This window comes from Xyrauchen texanus, chromosome 39, assembly GCF_025860055.1.
Source record: "Xyrauchen texanus isolate HMW12.3.18 chromosome 39, RBS_HiC_50CHRs, whole genome shotgun sequence".
Taxonomy (NCBI): Eukaryota; Metazoa; Chordata; class Actinopteri; order Cypriniformes; family Catostomidae; genus Xyrauchen; species Xyrauchen texanus.
Genome location: NC_068314.1, coordinates 19,904,007 through 19,927,706, shown reverse-complemented (window position 1 = coordinate 19,927,706; position 23,700 = coordinate 19,904,007). Strand labels below are relative to the sequence as shown.

The window sequence follows — 23,700 nt, the reverse complement described above, 5'->3', positions numbered from 1 at the left end:
TCGTCCGCCATCATGGATTTATTTTTATGCCCAGCTCATCACTGTGCATTCTGGGATCGCCTACCCAGGGAAAGATACATAAGATAATACCATAGAATTTGGCCAAAACAAGATATCTTAAGAGGCAGCATAATTAAGATAACTACCCTGAAAATGCTGCCTCCATAGGATGCTCACTAGGTTTTGGAATAGGCCCCAGGTGTTGTGGAAATTCCAGGAGGATGAAGAAATCATACTGTTGGTTGCACCAGAGTGGCCATCCTTGATTTCTGGAGCTGGTGGAGTTGTTGGATGCCCCTCAGTGGACAATTCCACTTTGGAGGGATTTGCTCTTGCAAGCCTGAGGCATAATTTGGGATCCTTGGCCGGAGATGAGATCCATGTTTGGCCCCTGAATGGGGCTCTGTTGACACAGATGGATTTTGAAATTTTTACGAGGTGTGAGGCGGCTCAGACACTCTCGTCCTGCTACTGTCCTGGTCTGGGGCCTGGCGCTTGTACTCTCTTTGAAGATCTCAAGGTTGCTCACTTTGTCTTCGGTAAAGTGTGTTTGGGACCTTCAGGCCCTGTTGGTCCATGATTCTTGTCTGGAATTCGGACCTGGCTGGTCTAATGCTGTTCTCAAGCCTAAGAAGAGTAATGTGCCAAAGGTTTTGGCAAGCCCCTATAGGGCTCAGGTAATAACATTGCATGCTTTCTCCCCTCCTCCATTTGATTCAGATGAGGCATGGACATTAAACATAATACTTAGACTGGTGTGGTCTGTTTGTGGTAATAACATACTTTGTAGTACATTTTGGCATTGTTGAATAAGAGCTGAAAATCGGCTGTGAGATGTTCAACGTCATCATACTCCTCCATCTTCAGCTTCTGTTGGATCTTCATCATGTCAATCGGCTGGGACACAACATCATAATAATCCGGCTGGTTCCTGGAGGGAGTTACCATTTGTGTTATTAGGATGTTAAAACTGCACATTTTGGATGTTTTTTCACTGGTCTCAACAAAACCTAAACTGAACCAAAAAGCATTTACATTATAAAAGGTCCAGATTTAGTTCCTAATAGTAAACTATGATGGTGTAGGAAATGTTAATAATGTAAGCCATGTTCAGTTTGAACTGAATAAACCTGTTTTTAACTGACCTTCTCTTAGGCGCTCTGATAAACAGTTCACAAAGCATCCTGCCCTGATCATCCTTGTAGTCTCTGACAGTGTTGTACAATTCATGACACACAGCAATCTGTGATAAAACAGACAGGACACAGATAAAGGGTGACACATCACAACAAAATACATCTACAACGTTCATATTAACTAGACATTGTGAAGTTTTTAGATCTGTATAGAGTTGAGCAGTTAAAACATCAACACATAATGTTTATTATTACATTACAATTGTGGATAAGGAAAAATTGTGTTAATGTGCAATCTCCAATGATCTCACATTAAATACATATGTTAAGTGTTTTAAACTCACTGGGTCAACAGTGGGTATGTTTGTGGTCCGTCTCCTCTTCCGACTGGTTGAAGGTATGGATGCGCTTTGACTGTCCTCAAACTCTCCTCCACTAACACTGCTGGACGGAGACGTGGCTCTCCGTCGTTTGGAGCCCATTGCAAAAGCCCTTTTACACAGGTAATCCAAAGGATGTGATGACTTATACAAAGGGTTAATAATAAGTAAACCATTAGCTTACTACATACAGCTGAAGCACTTTTAATGCTTTTTAGTAAATAGTTATCTTGTTAGAATAATCTTACAGTACAGTAATACTAGTTAAAACCAGCTTATTATCAGGATGAGGCAATTGATATATCAGGACATCCATTTGCCAGGGTTGTTTTTGTTTTTTTTGTACCCCTACACCCTTAATTTATTCTAAAATGGCATCATTAGCACAGTTATTATTATTGCAACAAAACTCTGGTAACTTGAGTCATACAAAGGAAAAAAATAAATAAAAATATCAAAGATTATTGCATGCTTGAAGGAGATTCCATATTAATTTCAACATTATTTTACAAAAGTAATACAATTCTATAATTAAGACATTTTGGTAGAAACTATGGTGACCGTTGTAAATTCTGTAAGGGGGAAACCAACTGGAAATTATTCCTAAATAAAATGTATTAATCATCAACATATCCTAAAAGATGATTATTGCTGGTGTAGTAATACATTTAAATAATAGTAGTGTAATCTTACAGTAAATTAATACTAGTTAATCCCATTTTAATAACAGAGTTTGTGGCAACTGTTATGTCTAGACATTTTTGTGCCATTCCTGAGGAAGACGTCTATAGCTTTAAAACAGACAAGAAACATTGCAAAAACTCTCCGATTGCATTAAACAAAACATCTCCTGGGATGACCAGAACTTTAAAATACTGTAATTACAAGCGCGTCTCCCTTACATGAGTGAACTTTGGGGATAAAATGGATGTTATGAGAGAGCGCATGAAGCTATAATCAGATGCATGTATTTTCATTTCTAATAATCAATGCAAATCCACTTCGACAGTGTCTGCAGTGTTCATATTGTCTGCGGGGCAAAGATGATGATGATGATGATGATGCTGGTCGTACATGTGTCTGCACACTGCACAGTCAAGTTGTATGACACATGCATCAGCATGGGCGAATAAAAACAAAGGCACGCACATACACACATCCACACACACTGGGGCGAGCTGGGCCATGCAACACTATGCGCGATGATGAGCGAGCTTTATTATAACATGAACAGCAGGCATGGCAGAAAATACACACAGCGGCGCGAGCTGCAAGCCTTACCGTCAGAGTCTGCTCAGCTGTCTCTGTAAGCTGTCTGAGGACTCACTGTGACACATTCAACATTGAGGCTGATCTGATTGATTTCTTAAGAAAGCGAGAGGAAAAAATTAACCCCTCACAGTGCAAAGGCGGAAGCGGAAATGAGGAAGAGACCCACGTGCTGGGCTATGTGAGGCAGGAGCGCGTGCAGCAGCAGTGAGAAAAATGAAGAGACCGAGTGAGTATATAATTCTAAAATAACTGATTTATCCATATTTAATTCATCATTAATACATATTTAAATCATTCTAGCATAAGGTAAAGCGCAAAATTAGTGTAATTATTCGCTATAAGGCCTATACATACTAACAAGAGCTCGTGTTAGATTACAGCTGCTATGTTAAAACACAGTACCGTAAATCGCACGTGTCTCTCTTGTAGAGTTGAAGAAGGCGAGCAAGCGGGTATCATGCTCCAAACGCTTCAAAATACAGAAAAAGGTAAGAGATTTCAAATATTATTTTGGGCTTTTGTCCTTGATTTGTGACCGTTGTCAAGAAAATGGAGTAAAGCAGATTTGTGTACGTACTTTCTCATAAAAAAGTGCCATGGAATTACCATTGTGCCCTTGTATGTATCGTGTACTTTGTAAAAAAAAAACAACAACAACAAAAAACATGTTTTATGAATGTGGTAATCATTCAGTACAGCGGTATTACCTTCACTATATCGTGGTACTGCCTCAGCATGGAGGCGAAGTGGGGCCTTTCCCATATTAAAGTTTTTTTAGTTACCGTTAAGTTTTGTCCAGTTTGTTTTTTCCAGTGATTTTATTAGACTATATCTTATATTGTTTGTGTGTGTGTGTGTATATATATATATATATAAATCACATTTTATTCTAAAATCTTAATTAAATGGTTTAAAATTCTCTAATTTACTCGCCCTCATGCCATCCCAGATGTCTTTCTGCTGAACAAAAGCAAAGATTTTTAGAAGAATATATCAGATCTGTAGGTCCATACAAAGTATGTAAATGGTGACCAAAACTTTAAAAGACTTAAAGGCAGCATAAAAGTAATCAATATGACTCCAGTGGTCAAATCTATCTTCAGAAGTGATATGGTAGTTGTGGGGGAACAGACCAAAAAATATAAAGCTACTAGATTTGTATGGCTTACTTTTATCCTGCCTTTGTGTTTTTTTTGAGCTTCTAAGTTTTGGTCACCATTCACTTAGTTGGATTGTGTGGACCAACAGAGCTAAGATCTTCTAAAAATCTTTGTGTGTGTTTAGCAGAAAAAATAATGTCATCCACATCTTGGATGGCATGAGGGTGAGTAAATGAGTAGATAATTTTCATTTTTGGTGAACTATCCCTTTAAGCACAATGTAAAAATTTATATTTAAAAGGTTATTCATAAATCGTTTATTGTTGTCTATAGCACATTTAGGCTTAATGCAAATTTTTTTAATGTCAAGGTTCGAGAACACACCCGTAAACTACGGAAAGAGGCAAAGAAAAAAGGAATAAGCAGAAAGCCGAAGAAAGATGTTGGAGTACCAAACAGCGCACCTTTCAAAGAGGAAGTGCTTCGAGAAGCTGAACAGAGGAAACAGGAGGTATGATTAATACTGACTCTAGCACATCACTAGCCTCAAATCTTTATCCTTCTAAACAATGCACAAACTCCTAGTAATAATTAGCATATTAATTACCTGCATAAACTCTGCATTTATTCTGGCAAACTATTCTGATTTTTTTCTTTTCTTTCAAATATTGTGTTTTTCCTGGCTCAAAATGAGGCGAAGGTGGTACAATAATGATCAAAAAAGTGATGTTAAAACACGTAAACGTTGGCTTTGCGTTAACACTACTAATGACCTGGCAACGGAATACTAGTGTTAATTTTTTCAGCTGTTTTTTTATTTTATTTAGTCTTCATCTTAATCCTGTGTCAAATGTCCTTTTTTAGTTTTTATCATAATTAGTCAACCTTATACTATATATATATATATTATTTTTTGTCAAGTTTTAGTTGACAAATCTGGGCTTTTTAATGTAGTTTTAGTCAATGAAAACTTTCAATAATACTGTTATGGCTAAAATGTTTAATCTTGTCTATCCAAAACCTATATACACACACATACATATATGAGCGTCTCCGTGTTAGGTTGCATATCACCTGGCAGACCTTTAAATCTCTCCCGTTCTCGACTCTGTGGTTGAAGCTCTGACCGCACCAAATGACAGTTTTGGAGTTTGTGTTTATTTACATGGCACGCTCCCGTATTATATGAACTTTAAGAATGAAACAAAGATATATCACCAAGCTGTGATCTGTGTTTCTATCAGACTCTCGAGCTGCAGCGCTCCTCATCTCGTGTGTCATCATAATAGTTTCATATGTTCTCAAGTTATGTTAAATGACATCAAGCGACAATTTGACAACGGAATTATTTCATTGTTATTGCCGAGATTTGTAGTTACTAATGACAATCCACGAGTGTAACGCTTGTTAGTGTTTTCCATGAAGACACCCACCAGAGTTTTGTAGACAGCCGGAGGCAGAACGAAATTTGATGGAGGTGGCCGCTTGGCATGAAAAACCCTGCGAATATCTAGCACAGATCAGGGATGCATTTCCTAAAAGCATCATAAGCCTAAGTTAGTCATATAAACCACTGTTGCCAGTGGTCTCTACGATCAACTTACACTTGCAATGCTTTTGAGAAACACATCCCAGATCTTGTTGCACGTGTAAACACCAAGAAACACTTAGGATATTGGATTTATTTCGCATCCGATCGGAGACACTTCCAAATGTGCATTCAGGAAGTAATAATTTACATTATTTATTTGGCATATTTTTATGTTGCAACCTTATGCTAAAATGCTTTAAATTATGTAATTTTATTTCCCCACATCAATCTACACTCCCTACCCCATAATGATGAAGCAAAAAGCAGATTTTGTATTTTGTTTTTAAATCACATTGACATAAGTATTCAGACCCTTATCTCGGTACTTAGTTGAATCACTTTTGGCAGCTATTACAGCCTCAAGTCTTATTTGGTATGATGCAACAAGCATTGCACACCTAGATTTGGGGATTTTCTGCCATTCTTCTCTGATCCTCTCAAGTGCTGTCAGGTTGGATGGGGACCATTTTCAGTTCTCTCAAGAGATGTTCGATTGGATTCAAGTCGGGGCTCTGGCGGGGCCACTAAAGGTCATTCACAGTGTTGTCCCTAAGCAACTCTTGCATTTTGGCTGTGTGCTTGTGGTCATTGTCCTGTTGGAAGGTGAACCCTCAGCCTAGTCTGAGGTCCTGAGCACTCTGGAACAGGTTTTCATTAAGGATATCTCTGTATTTTGCTTTGTTCAGCTTTCCTTCAGCCATGACCACTCCCCGCTGCTGAAAAACTCCCCCACAGCATAATGTTACCACCACGCTTCACTGTTGGGATGGTCTTGTGCAGGTGATGAGCGGTGCCTGGTTTCCTCCAGACATGATGCTTGTAATTGAGGCCAAAAAGTTAAATCTTCGTTTCATCAGACCAGAGAATCTTGTTTCTCACAGTATGAGATTCCTTTAGGTGTTTTTTTTTTTTTGTGCAAATTCCAAGCTGGCTTTCATGTGTCTTGCACTGAGAGGCATCCATTTGGCCACTCTGCCATAAATCTCAGATCGGTGGAGTGTTGCAGTGATGGGTGATCTAATGCAAGTTTCTCCCATCTCCACACATGATCTCTGGAGCTCCACCAGAGTGGCCATCTTGGAGGCCACTGTGCTCTTGGGAATCTTCAATGCAGCTGATTTTTTTTTTTTTTTTTTTCTACTTTCTTTTCTGTAGCCTTCCCCAGATCTGTGCCTCAACTCTGTGTCCTGTCTCAGAGCTCTGCAGACAGTTCCTTTGACCTCATTGCTTGATTTGTGACCTGATATGAATTTTTAGCTGTGAGACCTTTTTATAGGCCGATGAATGCCTTTTCAAAATCATGTCAAATCAATTGAGTCCACCTGTGGCAAATTCCAATCTAAGTGTAGCGACATCTCAAAGATGATCCAGAGAAATGGGATGCACCTGAGCTAAATTTCAAGTGTCATAGCAAAGAGTCTGAATACTTATGTCAATGTGATATTTCAGTTTTTAACAAAATTATCAAAAATAATTGTTTTGCTTTGTGATTATAGAGTATGGAGTGTAGAATGATATGATAAAATAATAATTTACAGCATTTTAGAATAAGGCTGCAACATAACAAAATGTGAAAAAATGAAAGGGTCTGAATACTTTCTGAATGGACTGTACATACCCGATATCTTAACATCTGACCTCCCAGCAAAACGCAGAATGTTCCTCTATTGTTAGCCTATGGTTCCCGTTTGATTGTTTTTTTGGGAACCAATTCCTAACATTACAAATTAGGAGCTTATTCTGAATGTTTTTTATTTTATATATAGGTTCTATTTTTATAACCATAAACTAACCTTCCCAGAACATTGCAGGGAGGTTTTTGTGGGACAAATTTAAAATAGCTTCTAATGGTTATATTTATGCTTTATTTATCGTTCACAGTTTTCATTAATATTCATGATTTTTTTCATGAACCTTGCAGAGAGGTTGACTGAAAACAATTAATGAATATTTCATTAAAAGTAAAAAAACAAACAAATTATAACATTAAATGGGAATTGAAAGCACTATAATGAACAGACGAGAAAAGCATTCAAGATTATACACTACCAAAAAGTTTTTGGACTGCGTCTAAACACTCGATTACCCGATTCTCCTCTTATTTCTGACATTAAAATCCACTATAACAAGATTGTGTTTATATTTGCGAATGCGTAACATTTTTATTCTGGAAATATGACATCGAGCAATTGTACATTTTCAAGTACGCATTTGCAACGGGGAGACATTTCAAACCTGCAATGAAATGAGCATAAATCAATATACAAATGAGTTAAAGCCCCATATGTTTTAAGTGAACATAAATAAAATCAGATATGGTCAAAAGATCTGATCTATGCAGTGCAAATGTGGCTTTTTTTTACTGGATAATCACTGCACGGCAGGTTGTATCTCTTCACTAAATAAATGCATCGTTAAATGTGGTTCTTACAGCTTGAAGCCTTGAAAGAGCAAAATAGGATTACAAAGCAGCAAGAAAGAGCAGCGAAGAGGAAGAAGGGAAAAGAGGCTGAAGCTGAACCCACTCCCAAGAAATCTAAAAAGGTGAGAGAGTTGTAAATACCGAAAATGCATAACTTGCCAACCTCAATTTTCACCTTAAACTTCATTGTCCACTTGCAGGGGGAGAAAGCTAAAGAAGCAAAGGCCACAGCAGCTAAAGAAAAAAGTGCTAAAACCTTTAGATGCTGTGAGCTGAACAAGGCAAGTTGACAAGCGTCACTTATATATTAACTCAAATGTGTTAGAACATGGCCAAAGTCATAATTTACAAGGTTGATCTTAAGTTCCATTAAATTCTTATCCAGGTGATTGAAGCTTCTGACGTGATAGTGGAAGTCTTAGACTCCAGGGACCCTCTAGGCTGCCGCTGTCCTCAGCTAGAGGAAACAGTCCTGAAACATGATGGAAAGAAAAAACTCTTGTTCATATTGAACAAAATAGGTACAGACCCCTTAGCATTGCATTTGACCTTTTTAGATCTTTCATTGTTCTTCAGATGTTTCATTGATGCATGGAATTTGATTCTTAAAATATTTTTATTTTATAGATCTTGTTCCTAAAGAGAATGTAGAGAAATGGCTCAAATACCTTGAAGCTGAATGCCCAACCTTTGTCTTCAAAGCATCAACACAACTGCAGGACAGAACTGTGGTGTGTAAGAGTGCTGGGCCCTTCTAGACTTAGCATTTTGTCTTAATACAAGAAGCTGATCCTCAAAGTTGCCATCTTATTCTCTTACACAGCTACAGAAAAAGCAGAGAGCAGCTAATGCTGTTTTGGATCACAGCAGAGCAGCTTCATGTTTTGGCAGTGATTCTCTTCTACAGGCACTTTGTGATTTGGCAAACAAGAAAGATGACGAGAGCATGCTCAAAATTGGTGTTGTCGGTAAGGTTTGTTAAATTGTATGGACCACAGTAGGGCTGGGCTGTATGATGCTAAATGCCATGCAATGGTAGAAATGCCAACCAGTAGAGATTCTGCTATACTCTTTTATATACTGTATATTTGCATGTCTGGCTGTTAGTGGACCAGACGGTCTTGCTTTGTTTACATGTGAAAACACAGATGGAGAATGCAAATTTATGGAGTTTGGGATATTTCCTAAACAATTAAAGATGAGAACGTTTTGTATTGGTGATGTATTTAGTTATTAAAGGAATATTTCCAGGTTCTATACAAATTAAGCTCAATCAGCAGCTTTTTTGGCATAATGTTGATTACGACAGAAATGTATTTTGACTTGTCCCCTCCTTTTAAAAAAGGCACAAATCTGGGTTAGTGTGGCACTTAAAATGGAAGTGAACAGCAACTGTGGCAATCCGTATTGAACCTGGAATATACATTTTAAGGGGTGTAAAACAGAAGCGGAATTATGTTGTTTATATTTGCTGCTGTGCAGCTTTTTTGCTGTATACTGTTACTGTGATATAAACTCGTATCATGTTAGATTCCACTCTTAGACCATTAGGCCAAATGTGAATTTTTACCTTAAAGGAGATATGATGAATCATGTAGTTGCTGACACTAATAGACTTCTAACACTTTGTAACACAAATAATCCAATATTATGCTGCCTTTCATTGTCCCTCCTTCAGGTTTCCCTAATGTTGGAAAAAGCAGCATCATCAATAGCCTGAAAGAAATCAGAGCTTGCAATGTTGGTGTACAGAGGGGACTGACCAGGTAAATCTTTTCAATTTTTTTTATTGCCATCTACAGGGTTCCCACAATCATTGAAAGCCTGTAAACCTGTTGATGATATACAAAGTGGCCTTCCTTCAAAGGGGTACATTCAAATCTTAGATGTTTCTTCTCTTATTCGTCTACAAATGTCTCCAATAAGTAACATTGTTTAAATCTATACGTTTCAAGGATTGGTTCCTAAAATACAAATTGAAATCCACAGCAAAACAAAATGAATTATTGTCCAGTATCTACTTCAACTGGAAAAGTAATGGAAATTCATTGGTCAAAAGTTGTGGGAACCCTACAATGTTGATGTGAATTTGAAGCATGATGAACTCTATTGATCTGAGCATAACATGAAGCCTACAATCAATCCAACACTGAACTTCAAATCCCACCATGCATTTCTACTACATGTTCTAAAAAGGCACTGTAAAACTGCTCTCAAAAAATTATTCCCCCTTCCATACAGATGTATGCAGGAAGTGCATATTTCTAAGAGATTGAAGATGATTGACAGCCCAGGGATCGTGGCGGCACCTTGTAACCCAGGTGATGTGATGGCTCTCAGGAGCTTGCAGGTGGAGGAGAAAGAGGAGTGTCCACTGGAAGCAGTCAGGACTCTACTCAAACAGTGCAATCAGCAACATGTAAGGGAAAATGTTTGTTATATTCAGGATGACTTTGTTACATTTATGCAAACATCCTTTATTTCTTAGACCATATACAGTGTATACACATGCATATGTTTGTAAAAACAAGCAAAAATAGTGCCTACAGTAATGTGCTTAAGACCATTGCTTTTCAGTGAGTTTAAAATCAATTCTATTTATTTTGAACACTTTGGGAAAGCAGTGCCTTTTGTAAGTTACCGTTGACTGTTTTTGCAAACAGATGGTTGGATCAGAATGATTTTTTGAGGTTTTTGTCAGCATGTTGCAGGTGCTGCCCATCAAATTTTAAGGGGCTAAAGCGGTTTGGCCATTCTGGAACTTCATGAGACTGAGCAATTGAATTGGAAAGTCTCTGATTGTCTGAATAAAGAATGTGTCTCAGTGCTGTTTACACAGTCTAGTGCTGTCAGAAAGACCAGCGAGATGTCTCGGGACACTTTAGTGATATCTTTTAGCGAGTAGGAACATTTTCTGCATACAATTTTAAAAAATAAACAGTGCTGACAGCACCTTTAACTTGTTTTAAACACAGAACATTCCTTTTAAGTAGGTTTACATACCTTTTCATATGTCTATTTCAGATAATGCTGCAATATAATGTCCCAGACTACAGAAACTCTTTGGAGTTCTTGACCACGTTTGCCAAGAAACGAGGCTTCCTGCAGAAAGGTGGAGTACCAAACACAGAGCTGGCAGCGACAGCATTCCTCAATGAATGGACTGGGTTAGTTTTGGCCAACAGTCATAAGTTTAGATGCTGAAAAATCTACTAGGTTGGGTGTACATGGTGCAAATTATGTCAATCGGGAGGTCATGTGCCCTTGCCTGTTTGAGTCAGTTGACCTGATAATCTGTTAATAATTGTTGAGAAGCAGTGGTACATGATTGTAGGACCTGGTGAGTTCTGATGAAAATCGCATGAATTTTTGTGCTACCTAGTCAGAGAATGAGATTGCTATCCTTGTCACTGCCATGGCCTGGGAAAATCTACACAGTTGTAATGTGTCACAGTTGTAACACCCATTGTAAAATTAAAGGGTAAATGCTTCATGAACAGTTAGCATAGTTTTCAGAGATTGTGTGCTTTTAATTGCCATATTTATACAGTACATAATCCATTTACCTGCATATAATCAGTGATGCTTCACAAAGCTAAAGGCACTTCCGGCATGAAACTGAAAACGTCTGTTGTTTTCAGAACTCCCAAATGTTTATTTCTTGAGCTGATATGCGGCAATTGTAAAACTTCTCACACTATGCGAGCCATGAGCATTAAGGATTTCCATATAAAAAATTTAAAAAACCTGTTTGGAGCCCTCACAATGTATTCTGCCCTTACTGAGATCTTTTTTTTACACCACAAGCTTAAGCATTGTAAATATGTTGTGCTGCTTTGAATATTTCTTCCTGTGATGTTGCGTTAGGGCTAAACGTAGCTACCACAGTAGAGTTCCAGAGCGACTGGGCCTCCCCTCCTTCCTCTCTGATACCATGGTGACAGATCTGCAATCGGGTTTGGATATGGACAAAGTGCGGAAAGGCAATGAGGATGTTATCAAAGGTAAATCTCAGATTTCATTCATTGATTTCAGTTTTTGTAAAAATATCTTCCTATAGTATTAATTTTGCAGTTCATTGAACTTTTCAGAATTTTTTTTTTTTTTGCGGTGGAACCTAAACATAAAATTTAACTGTTGTCAGGTGTGCGGTTTCCAAATCTAGCAAGCAGCATAAGTTTTAACTCAAAGGGTTTCACTGCTGGTGTGTTGAGTGTCAGTGAGCTACCTAAAGAGATTCCGACGTCAAGAACAACAGCAGATGTGGAGGTGATGGACATGACGGCCAACACAGATGAGGTACTTCATATGAGAGACTTGGAAATGATCAGTAATAACACATTTTACCTCTGAAGTGCCTTCTGTTATCCGAGACGATGAGAAATGATGAGTCTCTTGTTCACAGAAGTCTTTGATGACCTCCTAATCCAACTCTGATCTCTGACAGAATTCCACTTTCTAGAGTCTAACAATTTGCATACATACTCTATGCAAGTATGCAGATACAAATGCTTGGGCGTTGCAAGTGTGCTGTCTCTCTGTACATGTGCAACATGCGTTAGGGAACTTACATAAATTGAGAAAGCTCTGATGCGTTTGACAGTTAGGGATGCATGTGTTCATTGACAGGGTTGCTGCCAATAAGAGTTTTTAAAATCAAATTTAAGACTTTTAAGACCTTTTTCAAGACCGGAACAAATAAAACTCATACGGTATGCCCATTCCAAAACAAACCCACACAATCTCAAAAATAAATCCTGTATCACAGGCACGGGCACACATTCAACGTGGCCTTTAAATGCATATCAGTAAAACAGGGTAGGATATATGCCAGTTAAAAATCTCAAGACATGATTTCCACATATACAGTATATCACATTAAAATTTATTTATATACCATAATATAAATAAATACAAATTAGAGGTTGACCATTATAGGATTTGCTGATCCTATAATGCGTTAGAAGAAAGGCCATTAATCTGTCTATAGTTTTTACATTGGTAGCCTTATATTAAAGTTCTTAGACTTTGCTTCCTTTGATAGGGAAAAAAAATATTTGATTCATTGTGTGGAAATTGTAACTTTAAAAGCTGAAATACACTGGGGACTCTTATTTTGAAATGTTTGCACTTCACTGCTTCCAGCTGCTCATTCAAACAGATGGCCTAATGATTGCCAACTGCTCTGCAACAGCAGGAAGTGCTCACATTGCCGCATTTTCACACCGAAGGATGCAGCGCATGCATTAAATTAAATCATATTCTTTTGAAATTGTATAATTACACTAGGTCATATCACGATTCCTGTCTTTCCGCCCCCAAATTTAAGACCTCTATAAATGATAATTAAGACTTTTGTTGTATCATTTAACATATTTAAGGCTTTTTATGACCTTACATTTTGGGAAACTGAATTTAAGACTTCAGGATCTGGATTTTAAGGAACCCTGATTGCTAGAGATGGTTAAATATCTGAATAATTTGCAATAAAAAAAAAACTAGTTTCTATAGTTTACAACTTTAAATCAATAGTTTTATATTTTAATTTGGTTCTGTCATATGCAATGCTTCCTGGTATTGTAGTTCATGCCCTCATGAAAGACGTGAAGTACAGTCATGCACCTTTGTCATTTTCAAATATGTATTTTTTTGTTTCAAATCAAAGTTTGTAATGTTGTGATTCACCTCAGAGCTGGTTGGTTTGGCTCTTTTACGAAACCCTATGTAAGAAAAAAAGCTGGGCACTGTTGCCCACTCTATTCTTACTGCAACAAAAGTACTTTTAAGTTAAACTGTTGTTAAACAGTTAGCTATGTGAAAAACAACATTGGATTAATGGTGCAGCCAGTTGATGTTAAAGGGATAGTAAACCAAAAATTAAGATTCATTATTTACTCACCCTCATGATATCCCAGATATGTATGACTTTTCTTCATGAGAGCACATTAAGGTCCTTAAAATGCAAGTGAAGGGAGATTTCTCTTTTGAATCACAGACAGCATAAAACATCATCAGTACGATTCCAGTTGTTAAATCAATGTCTTCTAAAGTGACACGATTGCTTTTGGTACTAAAAAGATAAATATTAAAGTACTACTTTAAACTCTATCACCATTTTGCAGCAGTAAGCACATGTGGGACAATCGTATTGGCATTTGAAACATGTGAGAACTGCCACACGTGTGACAGCCTTAAGAGCAGTGCTGTTTTCAACTGTGTAGGATGAACGCATTACAGCTGCTTGGTTGGTTATGGTCTGTATTTATTTGTTTCTTTACTCACAATGGTGTGTTTGTGTGCTTATCCTGGATGTCTCAACCGAGTGGAGAATGTGAAATTACCTCTGTATCATGGCAACAGAATAAGGTTCATTCAGCAAGTATTCAGACCCCTTTAATTTTTTCACAATTTATGTTGCAGCCTTATGCTAAAATGCTTTTTATTTTTCCACATCAATCTACACTCCATACCCATTCATGACAAAGCAAAAACCAGATTTATTTTTTTTATATCTTTCAAAATGTATTAAAAAGAGAAAAACTTGAGTCCAGAAAAAAAAGAAAAATACTGTCAGAATTTAAATTTTTGGGTGAACTAACCCTTTAAAATCAACTGGCTGCACCATTAAACAAATGTTGTTTTTCACATAGTTAACTGTTTGTTATGCAATGCATACTTTCGTTGCAGTGGGCAACAGTGCCCACCCGCTATTCCATCTGTTTTGGTTCCAGAAGTGTTTTTCCCGTTCATTTCTTCCATAGGATTTCATAAAATCTTTTGTAAAAGAGCCAAACCAACCAGCTCTGATGTGAATCACAACATTACAAACTTTGATTTGAAAACAGGAAAAAGACAAAAGGTTCAAGACGGTACTTAATGCATTTCATGAGGTCATGAACTACAATCCCATGAAGCATTGCACATGATATAATTGAATTTAAAATTAAAAATGTATTGCATGTCATACAAGAGGGTGATCACTGCCTTGTTTCTCTGATTGGAGCTTTCTCTTTAAGATCATGGATAATGTAGTTCTTCAGGAGTTCCACTATTAAACACGAGGTTTAAAAAAGTTAAAATAAAGCAGATTGATAGCTACAACAGAAGCATATACCATCAATTTACAACCTCCAAGCTCACGTTAGGTCTGTCTTTAAAGTTTTATAAATAAATAAAAATTCGCCTATGACAAATGAATGGGATTTTTACTTTCAGAACCCAACTGCTGCACTCCATCCAGCTGCAACACCTGAAATTGAGTTTGCGTAGCTAGAAGCATTTCTTCTAATCACATAACTTGCAAAAGAGTGTGTTTTGGACCTTAATTCTGTTTGATATAATTTACAAATCGGTGTGTATTAATACCTTAGTATACTGTAAATATGTATGTTAAAATATTGATTGGAACTTTTGTTTCTAAGCCTGAGGTTGAAACCCCTGATTCTACGATGCTGACACAGATATGTCAATCAATACAGAAGAGCGAAGGTATGTTGTATTAACGCTACCTTTTAACTGTTGTTTTCAATGTAATTTTCTTCTATAAGTCTTGGTTTTTCTTATCTCCTATAGGCAAATCAGCTAAAACTGTAAAGTTTGTCCCAATCAACACAGACCTGACTTCAATTCAACAGAATAACAACAATGATGACGCATATGACTTCAACACAGACTTCAAGTAAAATGCCGGCAGCAGCAATGAGCAAAGTTTGGTATCTGGGACTATGTTTGTTTTGTTTGTGTTTAAAAAGGACCGAGAGGAATCAGATTCTGGGACAGTACTCAATTTGAGTGCATATAATGGAATCTGTATATATAAGGGTTTGCTGAATTTAACTCAATTTTGTCTATGTATTAAATCAATATAATTGTTTCATCTGGTGTATTGAGATTTCGGTCATTTGACAAAATAAAAGTGTATACTTTTGCATTGTATACAAAATGTATTTTGAACTTTATTTATAGTATCAGTTAGAACAATTTTCTCTTCATGTACAAATTGGCACATTTCCCCTCAGCTAAAGCTGACAAAAGACTTGCTGAGGTTATGTAACCAGTAAAGCATTATCATAAAACAAAAATACATGCATCTATGGAAATGTTTATAGTATTACAGAATGCTAATGTAAACATTTGACCATATAAAGACAGAAAGTGGTTTCTGCAGTGTCAAATAATGTCAGAGGTTTGTGTGAGCTTTGTCAACATTTACTGACCTCATGAATTTTAACTTTTAGGTGAACTACCCTGGTAAGCGGTCTAAAATATCTAATGAAATTAAATTGTAATACTGAGCTAGCAATGGGTCCACAGTTTCCAGCTGAAATGTTTGGTTAGATACTATACCTAAAAATAAAAAAAATGCATGAATGTAACAAAATTAAGATTTTATAAGCTGTACCATAAATGTATTAGTGTTATAACTTTACAATTAGACAGCGAATGCTGAGGTAGTGCATTGGTGCTGAATGTGGCCTTTTGGTCCAGTAATTGTGGTATTGTTAGGTTTGATCTAGCAAGCACATTTAGAAGGTCCATGTTTTGCCGGAACAAAGTAAAATGTGTTCCAAATCTTTCCTCCATCAGAGCAGTTAGGCAAGCTGACATGTTAAACTACAACGGGTCAAAAAAGTTTGTCGTTAAAACCAATCTATTTGTCCTCGGTGTGTCTTCGGATTGGGTGGAATTTACCTATGGGATCTGGAATGTACCACCTGTCCCAAATATCAGAGAAAGATGAGGTCCTGCCCCATGGTTTATAATGTCCATTCCAATGAAGAAGTTTGGCAGCCTTCACAAACTGAGGAGAATACCGATTCCCTGCTCCAGTTGCCCCTTGAAAGAGATATCAAAACAACAATAAATTATATTGGTCACAGAGACTGAATGTAGCCAATAATTACATCTAAAGAAATGAACTACTGGCATACGTTTAAAACGATGTACAATTACATGAGATCCACAAGACTAGTATACATCAGAGGCCAAGAAAAATACCCCTCATGGTGTCACACCACTGACATCACATGAGAGGCTAAACACCAAACAATACTTGTGATGCTGCATTCACATCTATAAATGACAGTATGAAGTCCAAAAACTATTGTATTAAGAAGGACAATTGTAAAAATACTTTATAATGTGCATCTACTGATTGTTGTTTACACTACAAAGCTAGCTTATGAATAATGCAATGTAGTATTTCACATACTCTTGAATCCCAATTGTCTCCGGTGTTGAAAACCAGAGTTTCAACAACTTCCTTACCGAGGTGTCGGACATGCCACATGGGATCAATGCTTGAGTGATGCTTGTAAAATACAATGAGCAAAGGTGGCGTTGTGATGCTGTCTGCTAAAGTCTTACTGGAAAGGTCTTCCCTAAAAATAAGAAAAATAAAAAGACATCAACAGGACCCATAGAGGCCTAGACCTTAACAAGAGGATTTTGAACTGAGATTCACTATTGACAATAATTAAAGCTGAAGTATGTAATGTCTGTGCCACCAAATAGAATTGCACAAATAAACTTTCTGAACATGCTGCCGTTGGTCAAATAAGATAGAGTCCCGCACCCAATTCACACCATTGGTAAGTCAATGTAATTGTGTTTTTACAGCGCTATAGAGAAACGGTGCTTACGGTTTTCAAGAAAATTAACCTATGAATGGCTTACTTCTAATTGTCTCTGCATATTAAAGGGATACTTCACCCAAAAATTAACATGCTCTCATCATTTACTCACCCTCATGACGTCCCAGATATGACTTTCTTCAGCAGAACACAAACAAAGATTTGTAGAAAAATATCTCAGCTCTGTAGGTCGATACAATGTAAGTGCACATAAAGGCAGCATAATATGACCCCAGTGGTTTAATCCATGCCTTCTGAACTAATAAAGGACAATTGCATCTATGTGAATTTCTGCAGTTAATCCAGGATGGACTACAAAAACATTAGTCATTAATCTTAGTTCATACAAAATCTTCTTTCTGTAAAGATTCTTTGAAACGATATGTGTTGGGTTTTTGGTGTGAACAGACCAAAATGTAACTCATTTTTCACTGCACATCTTGTCATTGCAGTGTCTAGACAGGTTCATGATTTCAAGCTCGATTACACTTCCTAGCGCTTGATGCATGTGAAGAGCTAGATGGCGCAAGGAAGTGTAATAGAGCTTGAAATCATGATCGTGCCTAGAGACAGCTGATGTCAAGATTTATAGTGAAAAAGGGGTTACATTTTGGTTTTTCTCACCCAAAACCGATTGGATAGATTCAGAAGACATTAATTAAAACACTGGAGCCTTATGGACGGCGTTAATGTTTTCGGTTTAATGACGAAAATGTCCTCCAAAACGGGGTAAATACCTCTTTCAAATGCATGACAAAATATTTACTCATTTTAAAGCAGTTCATTATGCCGGTTTTCAGCACATTCAACTCGCACAGCTCAAGCGGAGAAATCCCCAACATAGTGGATTAATGGATTAGATGAATCTAGGTCTAATTTCTTCTTTTATTTACAGGTTCTAAAGATGTTTCTTCTTCTGTTTATATCTTGCACTGTTAATATGTTCCAGTATAATTTTTATTTTGTCATATTTGTGTCAACATTATGCTTTATTAAAATAGTTTTATTATCGTCACGATGCACCTTTTTCATCTAGTCTTCATTGACAGGCAACAAACGCTTTGTCAATGCCTTTATATCCTTTTTGAAGATTCAAAGTTCTGGCCACCATTCACTTGCATTGTATGGACCTACAGAGCTGAGATATTCTAAAAATCTTTGCTTGTTTTCAGCAGAGGAAAGAAATTCATACACATCTGGGATGGCATGAGGGTGCAAATTTTAATTTTTTGGGTGAATTATTCTTTTAAAATGAGTCACTATCAACTGCAAAGTCACAAACATGAATTTTTTTACTTTTGTGTTCCACCTAAGAAAAGTCATATGGGATTGGAACGATTTACTGGCGAGTAAATTAGAACAGAAATTTCATTTTTTTAAGTTTCTTTGTTATTATATATATTAATATAAAGTTGAAGTCAGAATTCTACATACACCTTAGCCAAATACATTTAAACTCAGTTTTTCACAATTCCTGACATTTAATCATAGAAAACATTCCCTGTCTTCGGTCAGTTAGGATCACTACTTTATTTTAAGAATGTGAAATGTCAGAATAATAGTAGAGATAATTATTTATTTCAGCTTTTATTTCTTTCATCACATTCCCAGTGGGTCAGATGTTTACATATATTTGGTATCATTGCCTTTAAATTGTTTAACTTGGGGCAAATGTTTTGGGTAGCCTTCCATAAGCTTTTCATAATAAGTAGCTGGAATTTTGGCCCATTCCTCCAGACACAACTGGTGTTACTGAGTCAGGTATGTAGACCTCCTTGCTCACACACGCTTTTTCAGTTCTGCCCACAAACTTTCTATCTGATTGAGGTCAGGGCTTTGTGATGGCCACTCCAATACCTTGAATTTGTTGTCCTTAATTTTTGGAGGTATGCTTGGGGTCATTGTCCATTTGGAAGACCCATTTGTGACCAAGCTTTAACTTCCTGGCTGATATCTTGAGATGTTGCTTCAATATATCCACATAATTTTCCTTCCTCATGATGCCATCCATTTTGTGAAGTGCAGCAGTCCCTCCTGCAGCAAAGCACCCCACAACATGATGCTGCCACCCCCATGCTTCAAGGTTGGGATGATGTTCTTCGGCTTGCAAGCCTCACCCTTTTTCCTCCAAACTTAATGATGGTCATTATGGCCAAACAGTTTAATTGTTGTTTCATCAGACCAGAGGACATTTTTCCAAAAAGTAAGATCTTTGTCCCCATGTGCACTTGCATACTGTATTCTGGCTTTTTTATGGCAGTTTTGGAGCAGTGGCTTCTTCTTTGCTAAGCAGCCTTTCAGGTTATTTTTATATAGGACTCATTTTACTGTGGATATAGATACTTGTTTCCTCCAGCATCTTCACAAGGTCCTTTGCTGTTGTTCTGGGATTGATTATCACTTTTCACGCAAAACTACATTCATCTCCAGTAGATGATCGATACGATGGCTGCATGGTTTATACTTGAGTACTATTGTTTATACAGATGAACGTGGTACCTTCAGGCATTTGGAAATTGTTCCCAGGGATGAATCAGACTTGTGGAGGTCCACAATTTTTTTCTGAGGTCTTGGCTGATTTCTTTGATTTTCCCATGATGTCAAGCAAAGAGGTACTGAGTTTGAAGGTATGCCTTAAAATACATCCACAGATACTACCTCCAATTAAAAGAAGCTAATTGTCTAAAGGCTTGACATAATTTTCTGGAATTTTCCAAGCTGCTTAAAGGCACAGTTAACGTGCATGTAAAGTTCTGACCCACTGGAATTGTGATAAAAGTCAATTAAATAATTGTGTAAACAATTATTGGAAAAATTACTCATGCCATGCCAAAGTGGATTTCTTAAACGACTTGCCAAAACTATAGTTTGCTTATATGAAATCTGTGGAGTGGTTAAATGACTTCTTAATGACTTCAACCTAAGATTATGTAAACTTCTAACTTCAACTGTATTAATAAAGCATGACATAGGACTATAGAGAAACATGTCAAATGTGCCTGAAACTAACTTTGCGTTGCGCTCCATCCAGAACTCAAGCTGGCTGGTGATATTCTGCTGTTTCCACTCGGTTAAATTGGCCACAATGACTCCAGGATTGAATGAGCAAGTGTTTGCTCTCATTCCAAGCTTCTTGATGGCCTCTTTCTTGAAGTCCAGAAAGCCAATATAGCTGTTCTGTAGTGGGCAAAATATACATACAAGTATATAAATGTATAACAGCTAAGTAATACATATTTAAGAAATCTTTCTGAAAGTTGACTCAAACATCTTCAATCCAATAGGGTGAAATCAGTGCAGAATAATCATACCTGATTTCCGGCTCCTCTGATGATGCCTTTGGAGGAGGCAGAATCACAATCTTCTGAGAAGGCAGCTGCATGTCCTAACTTAAGATTGGTCTCAAAAAGCTCCCGAATATCCCCTGAACGGCAAAGAGAACGTAAACATTAGTTACCCATTCAGAGTTGCAGAAATAACAAAAATCAAGAAAATGCTAGTATTTTTTCAGTGTTACTGATAATGATTGCTTATTTTTTCTGCTCAGAGTTCCTTTCACTAGGGCTATGTTACAATGAAACAAAACTATAAACGTCACCTTGTACAATTATGTCATCGTCTAGGTAAATAGCCTTCTCTGCATCAGGCAAGAACAATGGCATGTAGAATCTGGCAAAGTTCAACTAAGAAAATAAGACAAACAAAGCTTTGTTTTGATTCTTAGGTCCCATTTGCACAACCTAATTTAAAAGTCCAATTCAAACAGTAGCATTCATGATTACCGGCTTCAATGCCTCCATCTTCTGAGGATCTTCAGAAATCTTTCCGGCAAGGATCTTTGGATCAAATACGACGATCTTGTGTTTCATATCAGTCTTACTCAGCCATGCTCTGGAACAAGAAGTAAACACATTTGATAATCATGGTTAATGAAACAATACTCTTTTACATTTTTTGCAATGTAGTGTACACAGTGTACCTGATATGACCCACAGATTCATTTAGGGTTACAACGTTGAACACTATGTTGGCTTTGCTATTGCGGTAGATGCTGTTCATAGCGGCGAGCGCAGCGCCCAGTCTCTCCTCTGGAGCAGTGATGAGCACTGGAATCTCATCGCCGGTCCTGATGACCTTGTGATCGAATAGGAAATCAGTCTCAAATGGCAGTATCATCCCAGGCACGGTCTCTGCAGAGACAGATGTAAATCAGTGAGGTGATGTAACATGCTTTCAAAAACTTAAAGGGATAGTTCACCCAAAACTGAAAATTTGCATCATTTACTCACCCTCAAGCCATCCCAGATGTGAATTCTTTCCAGTAAAAAAAAAAAAAAAAAAGAAGTGGCCAGATTTTTGAGAAAAAAAACAATTTGTATTTTTTTTAACTGTTATATTTTAGTATACGAGCAATGATGTCATCTTAAATATGCCCGATTACAGTTGAAAAAATGCCAACTTCATTTTCAAATGCCCAAGGTATACAAACAGTGTTGATTTATTATTCGTTTTTTTACCCAGCTACAGAATTGCATCTAGGAATGTGTGCAATCATCATCTGAAGTCTGGATTAAAAGCACTGAATCCACCTTCACGCACCACGTGCCAGCGGACACACAGCTTTTGAGAGGATTGATTAGTAGCAGGACTATGAGCTAATAAGAGCCGTTCTATGTAAACACCTGTGTTACTGACTGTACTGTAAGCCTACAGAGCCCCCTTAAGGACAACTAGAACGTGTTTAAATTTATTTTACAAACTGATAGAAAAAACAACAACCGCTAGAGTGGTCTGGGATGCTGCGAAATTCACTGGTCAAATAGAACATTTGGCGCATGGTGGGTGTTAATTTCGGACCCTGGGTGTGGGTAAGAAACAGATCAATATTTGATTCTAGTTCTTTTTTACTATAAATCTTCACCTTTGACCAGCCTGACCAGTAGGTGGCAATATGCACTAAGTATGCGAATCACCAAAAAAAAAACTAAAGAAGAAGAGTGTGGAAGTGAAAGTGGAGATGTATTGTTAAAAGGGACATATTGATCTGTTTCTCACCCACACCTATAATTTCACTTGACTACTTTTTTGCTGCCTTTATATGCTTTTTGGAGCTTCAAAGTTATGGCGACCATTCACTTGCATAGTATCAACCAACAGAGCTGAGATATTATTAAAATAATATTTGTTTTTGATCAGCAGAAGAAAGTCAGTCACAATTCTGAGATGGCATGAGGATGAGTAAATGATGAAACAATGTATTTTTTGGGGGTGAACATCATCAGTTTTGGGTTTAAATAACATCAGTAAATTCATACCTGGATTCTCTTTCTTCAGGAAATCATTGAGGTTAAGCAGATTTCGATGTACAATGATTAAAAAGGCAATGGCAAGCAGCACAAGAATAAGCACGTTCACTGGAAGAGAGAAGATATACAAGACTGTCATTGTGTTTTTATTTGGACACATAAATTTAACATGGCTGACCTTTTTTCTAGACAGATTTAACTCTATAAAACACACCATTTTGAATTATTGTTTTGAGGTAAAAAATAAATAAGACTATAAATTTTGTATTTGTGAGTTAATAGTTCATGCATCATAGGGTTAAAGTTATAAAAAATAAATAAGACTATATATTTTTTCTTTGTGGGTTAATAGTTCATGCATCATAAGGTTAAAGTTATAAAAAATAAATAAGACTATATATTTTTTCTTTGTGGGTTAATAGTTCATGCATCATAAGGTTAAAGTTGGTATATTCACCTCGCCGGACGGTCATTGCACTTGATTAATAGTTCAATTGTTCAATTCTGAAAGAAAGCAAGACAATAACATGAGCAACATTTGTAAACTGCAAGAAAACCTGCAGAAAGGTGGATTTAACTACATTCGGATGTGGAATAGAACGTAAGTCGATTTTTTAATGTTGACATATAACAATCACGCAAACAAGTACAAAATCTCTGCATATATGGAACTTATAACACCTTCCAACAACATACAATTTAACAAGTGCTCAAAAGCCTAAGAATGTCAGTTACGCAGACCTTATTTGTGGTAGTGATTACACTCTCTTTGGCTCTTCATCCAAAACGCCAACTCAACATCAACAAGTCCAGGTACCCTTCAGCCTTGCTCTGCTGAGAAGACGGGGAACACGCCACAGC

The 23,700-nt window shown here is 37.1% G+C and overlaps 3 protein-coding genes across 8 annotated transcripts in view; 1 reads left to right on the top strand and 2 right to left on the bottom strand.

Moving 5' to 3' along the window:
- The window catches only part of pbrm1 (polybromo 1), a 29,126-nt gene extending 26,216 nt beyond the window's left edge, over positions 1-2,910 (bottom strand). For all 6 annotated transcript variants that reach the window (XM_052110963.1, XM_052110967.1, XM_052110965.1 and 3 more), the window contains exons 1-4: positions 2,798-2,910; positions 1,481-1,628; positions 1,146-1,243; positions 784-931 (exon numbers count right to left, since the gene is read on the bottom strand). In XM_052110963.1, the coding sequence (XP_051966923.1) occupies positions 784-931; positions 1,146-1,243; positions 1,481-1,618 (384 nt within the window). In that variant the 5' untranslated portion in view covers positions 1,619-1,628; positions 2,798-2,910. The remainder of the gene's footprint in view (positions 1-783; positions 932-1,145; positions 1,244-1,480; positions 1,629-2,797) is intronic.
- Positions 2,911-2,924: 14 nt separating this feature from the next.
- On the top strand, positions 2,925-15,843 carry gnl3 (guanine nucleotide binding protein-like 3 (nucleolar)). The gene is made up of 15 exons (XM_052110971.1): positions 2,925-3,014; positions 3,218-3,276; positions 4,259-4,399; positions 7,913-8,023; positions 8,102-8,182; positions 8,287-8,422; positions 8,529-8,632; positions 8,725-8,869; positions 9,580-9,667; positions 10,143-10,320; positions 10,926-11,068; positions 11,769-11,905; positions 12,046-12,200; positions 15,323-15,389; positions 15,474-15,843. Exons 1-15 carry the CDS (start codon positions 3,002-3,004, stop codon positions 15,581-15,583), a joined length of 1,668 nt encoding a protein of 555 aa, XP_051966931.1. The 5' UTR covers positions 2,925-3,001; the 3' UTR covers positions 15,584-15,843.
- A 149-nt stretch (positions 15,844-15,992) lies between these two features.
- On the bottom strand, positions 15,993-23,699 carry glt8d1 (glycosyltransferase 8 domain containing 1). Its single transcript, XM_052110972.1, has 10 exons — positions 23,581-23,699; positions 23,297-23,343; positions 22,849-22,947; positions 21,513-21,723; positions 21,316-21,424; positions 21,132-21,216; positions 20,845-20,957; positions 20,544-20,710; positions 17,169-17,281; positions 15,993-16,736 (listed from the first exon to the last, which is right to left on the bottom strand). The coding sequence occupies exons 2-10, from the start codon at positions 23,310-23,312 to the stop codon at positions 16,552-16,554; spliced, it is 1,098 nt and encodes a 365-aa protein (XP_051966932.1). The 5' UTR covers positions 23,313-23,343; positions 23,581-23,699; the 3' UTR covers positions 15,993-16,551.
- Between the last annotated feature and the right edge of the window lies 1 nt (position 23,700).

Coding starts and splice junctions, on each gene's coding strand:
- gnl3 (XM_052110971.1), top strand. Junction 8,633..8,724: donor AACTGCAGGACAGAACTGTG/GTGTGTAAGAGT, acceptor TCTCTTACACAG/CTACAGAAAAAGCAGAGAGC. Junction 11,906..12,045: donor CAATGAGGATGTTATCAAAG/GTAAATCTCAGA, acceptor AACTGTTGTCAG/GTGTGCGGTTTCCAAATCTA.
- glt8d1 (XM_052110972.1), bottom strand. Junction 21,425..21,512: donor GAATCTGTGGGTCATATCAG/GTACACTGTGTA, acceptor TTCTTGTTCCAG/AGCATGGCTGAGTAAGACTG. Junction 20,711..20,844: donor TCAGAGGAGCCGGAAATCAG/GTATGATTATTC, acceptor TGCCCACTACAG/AACAGCTATATTGGCTTTCT.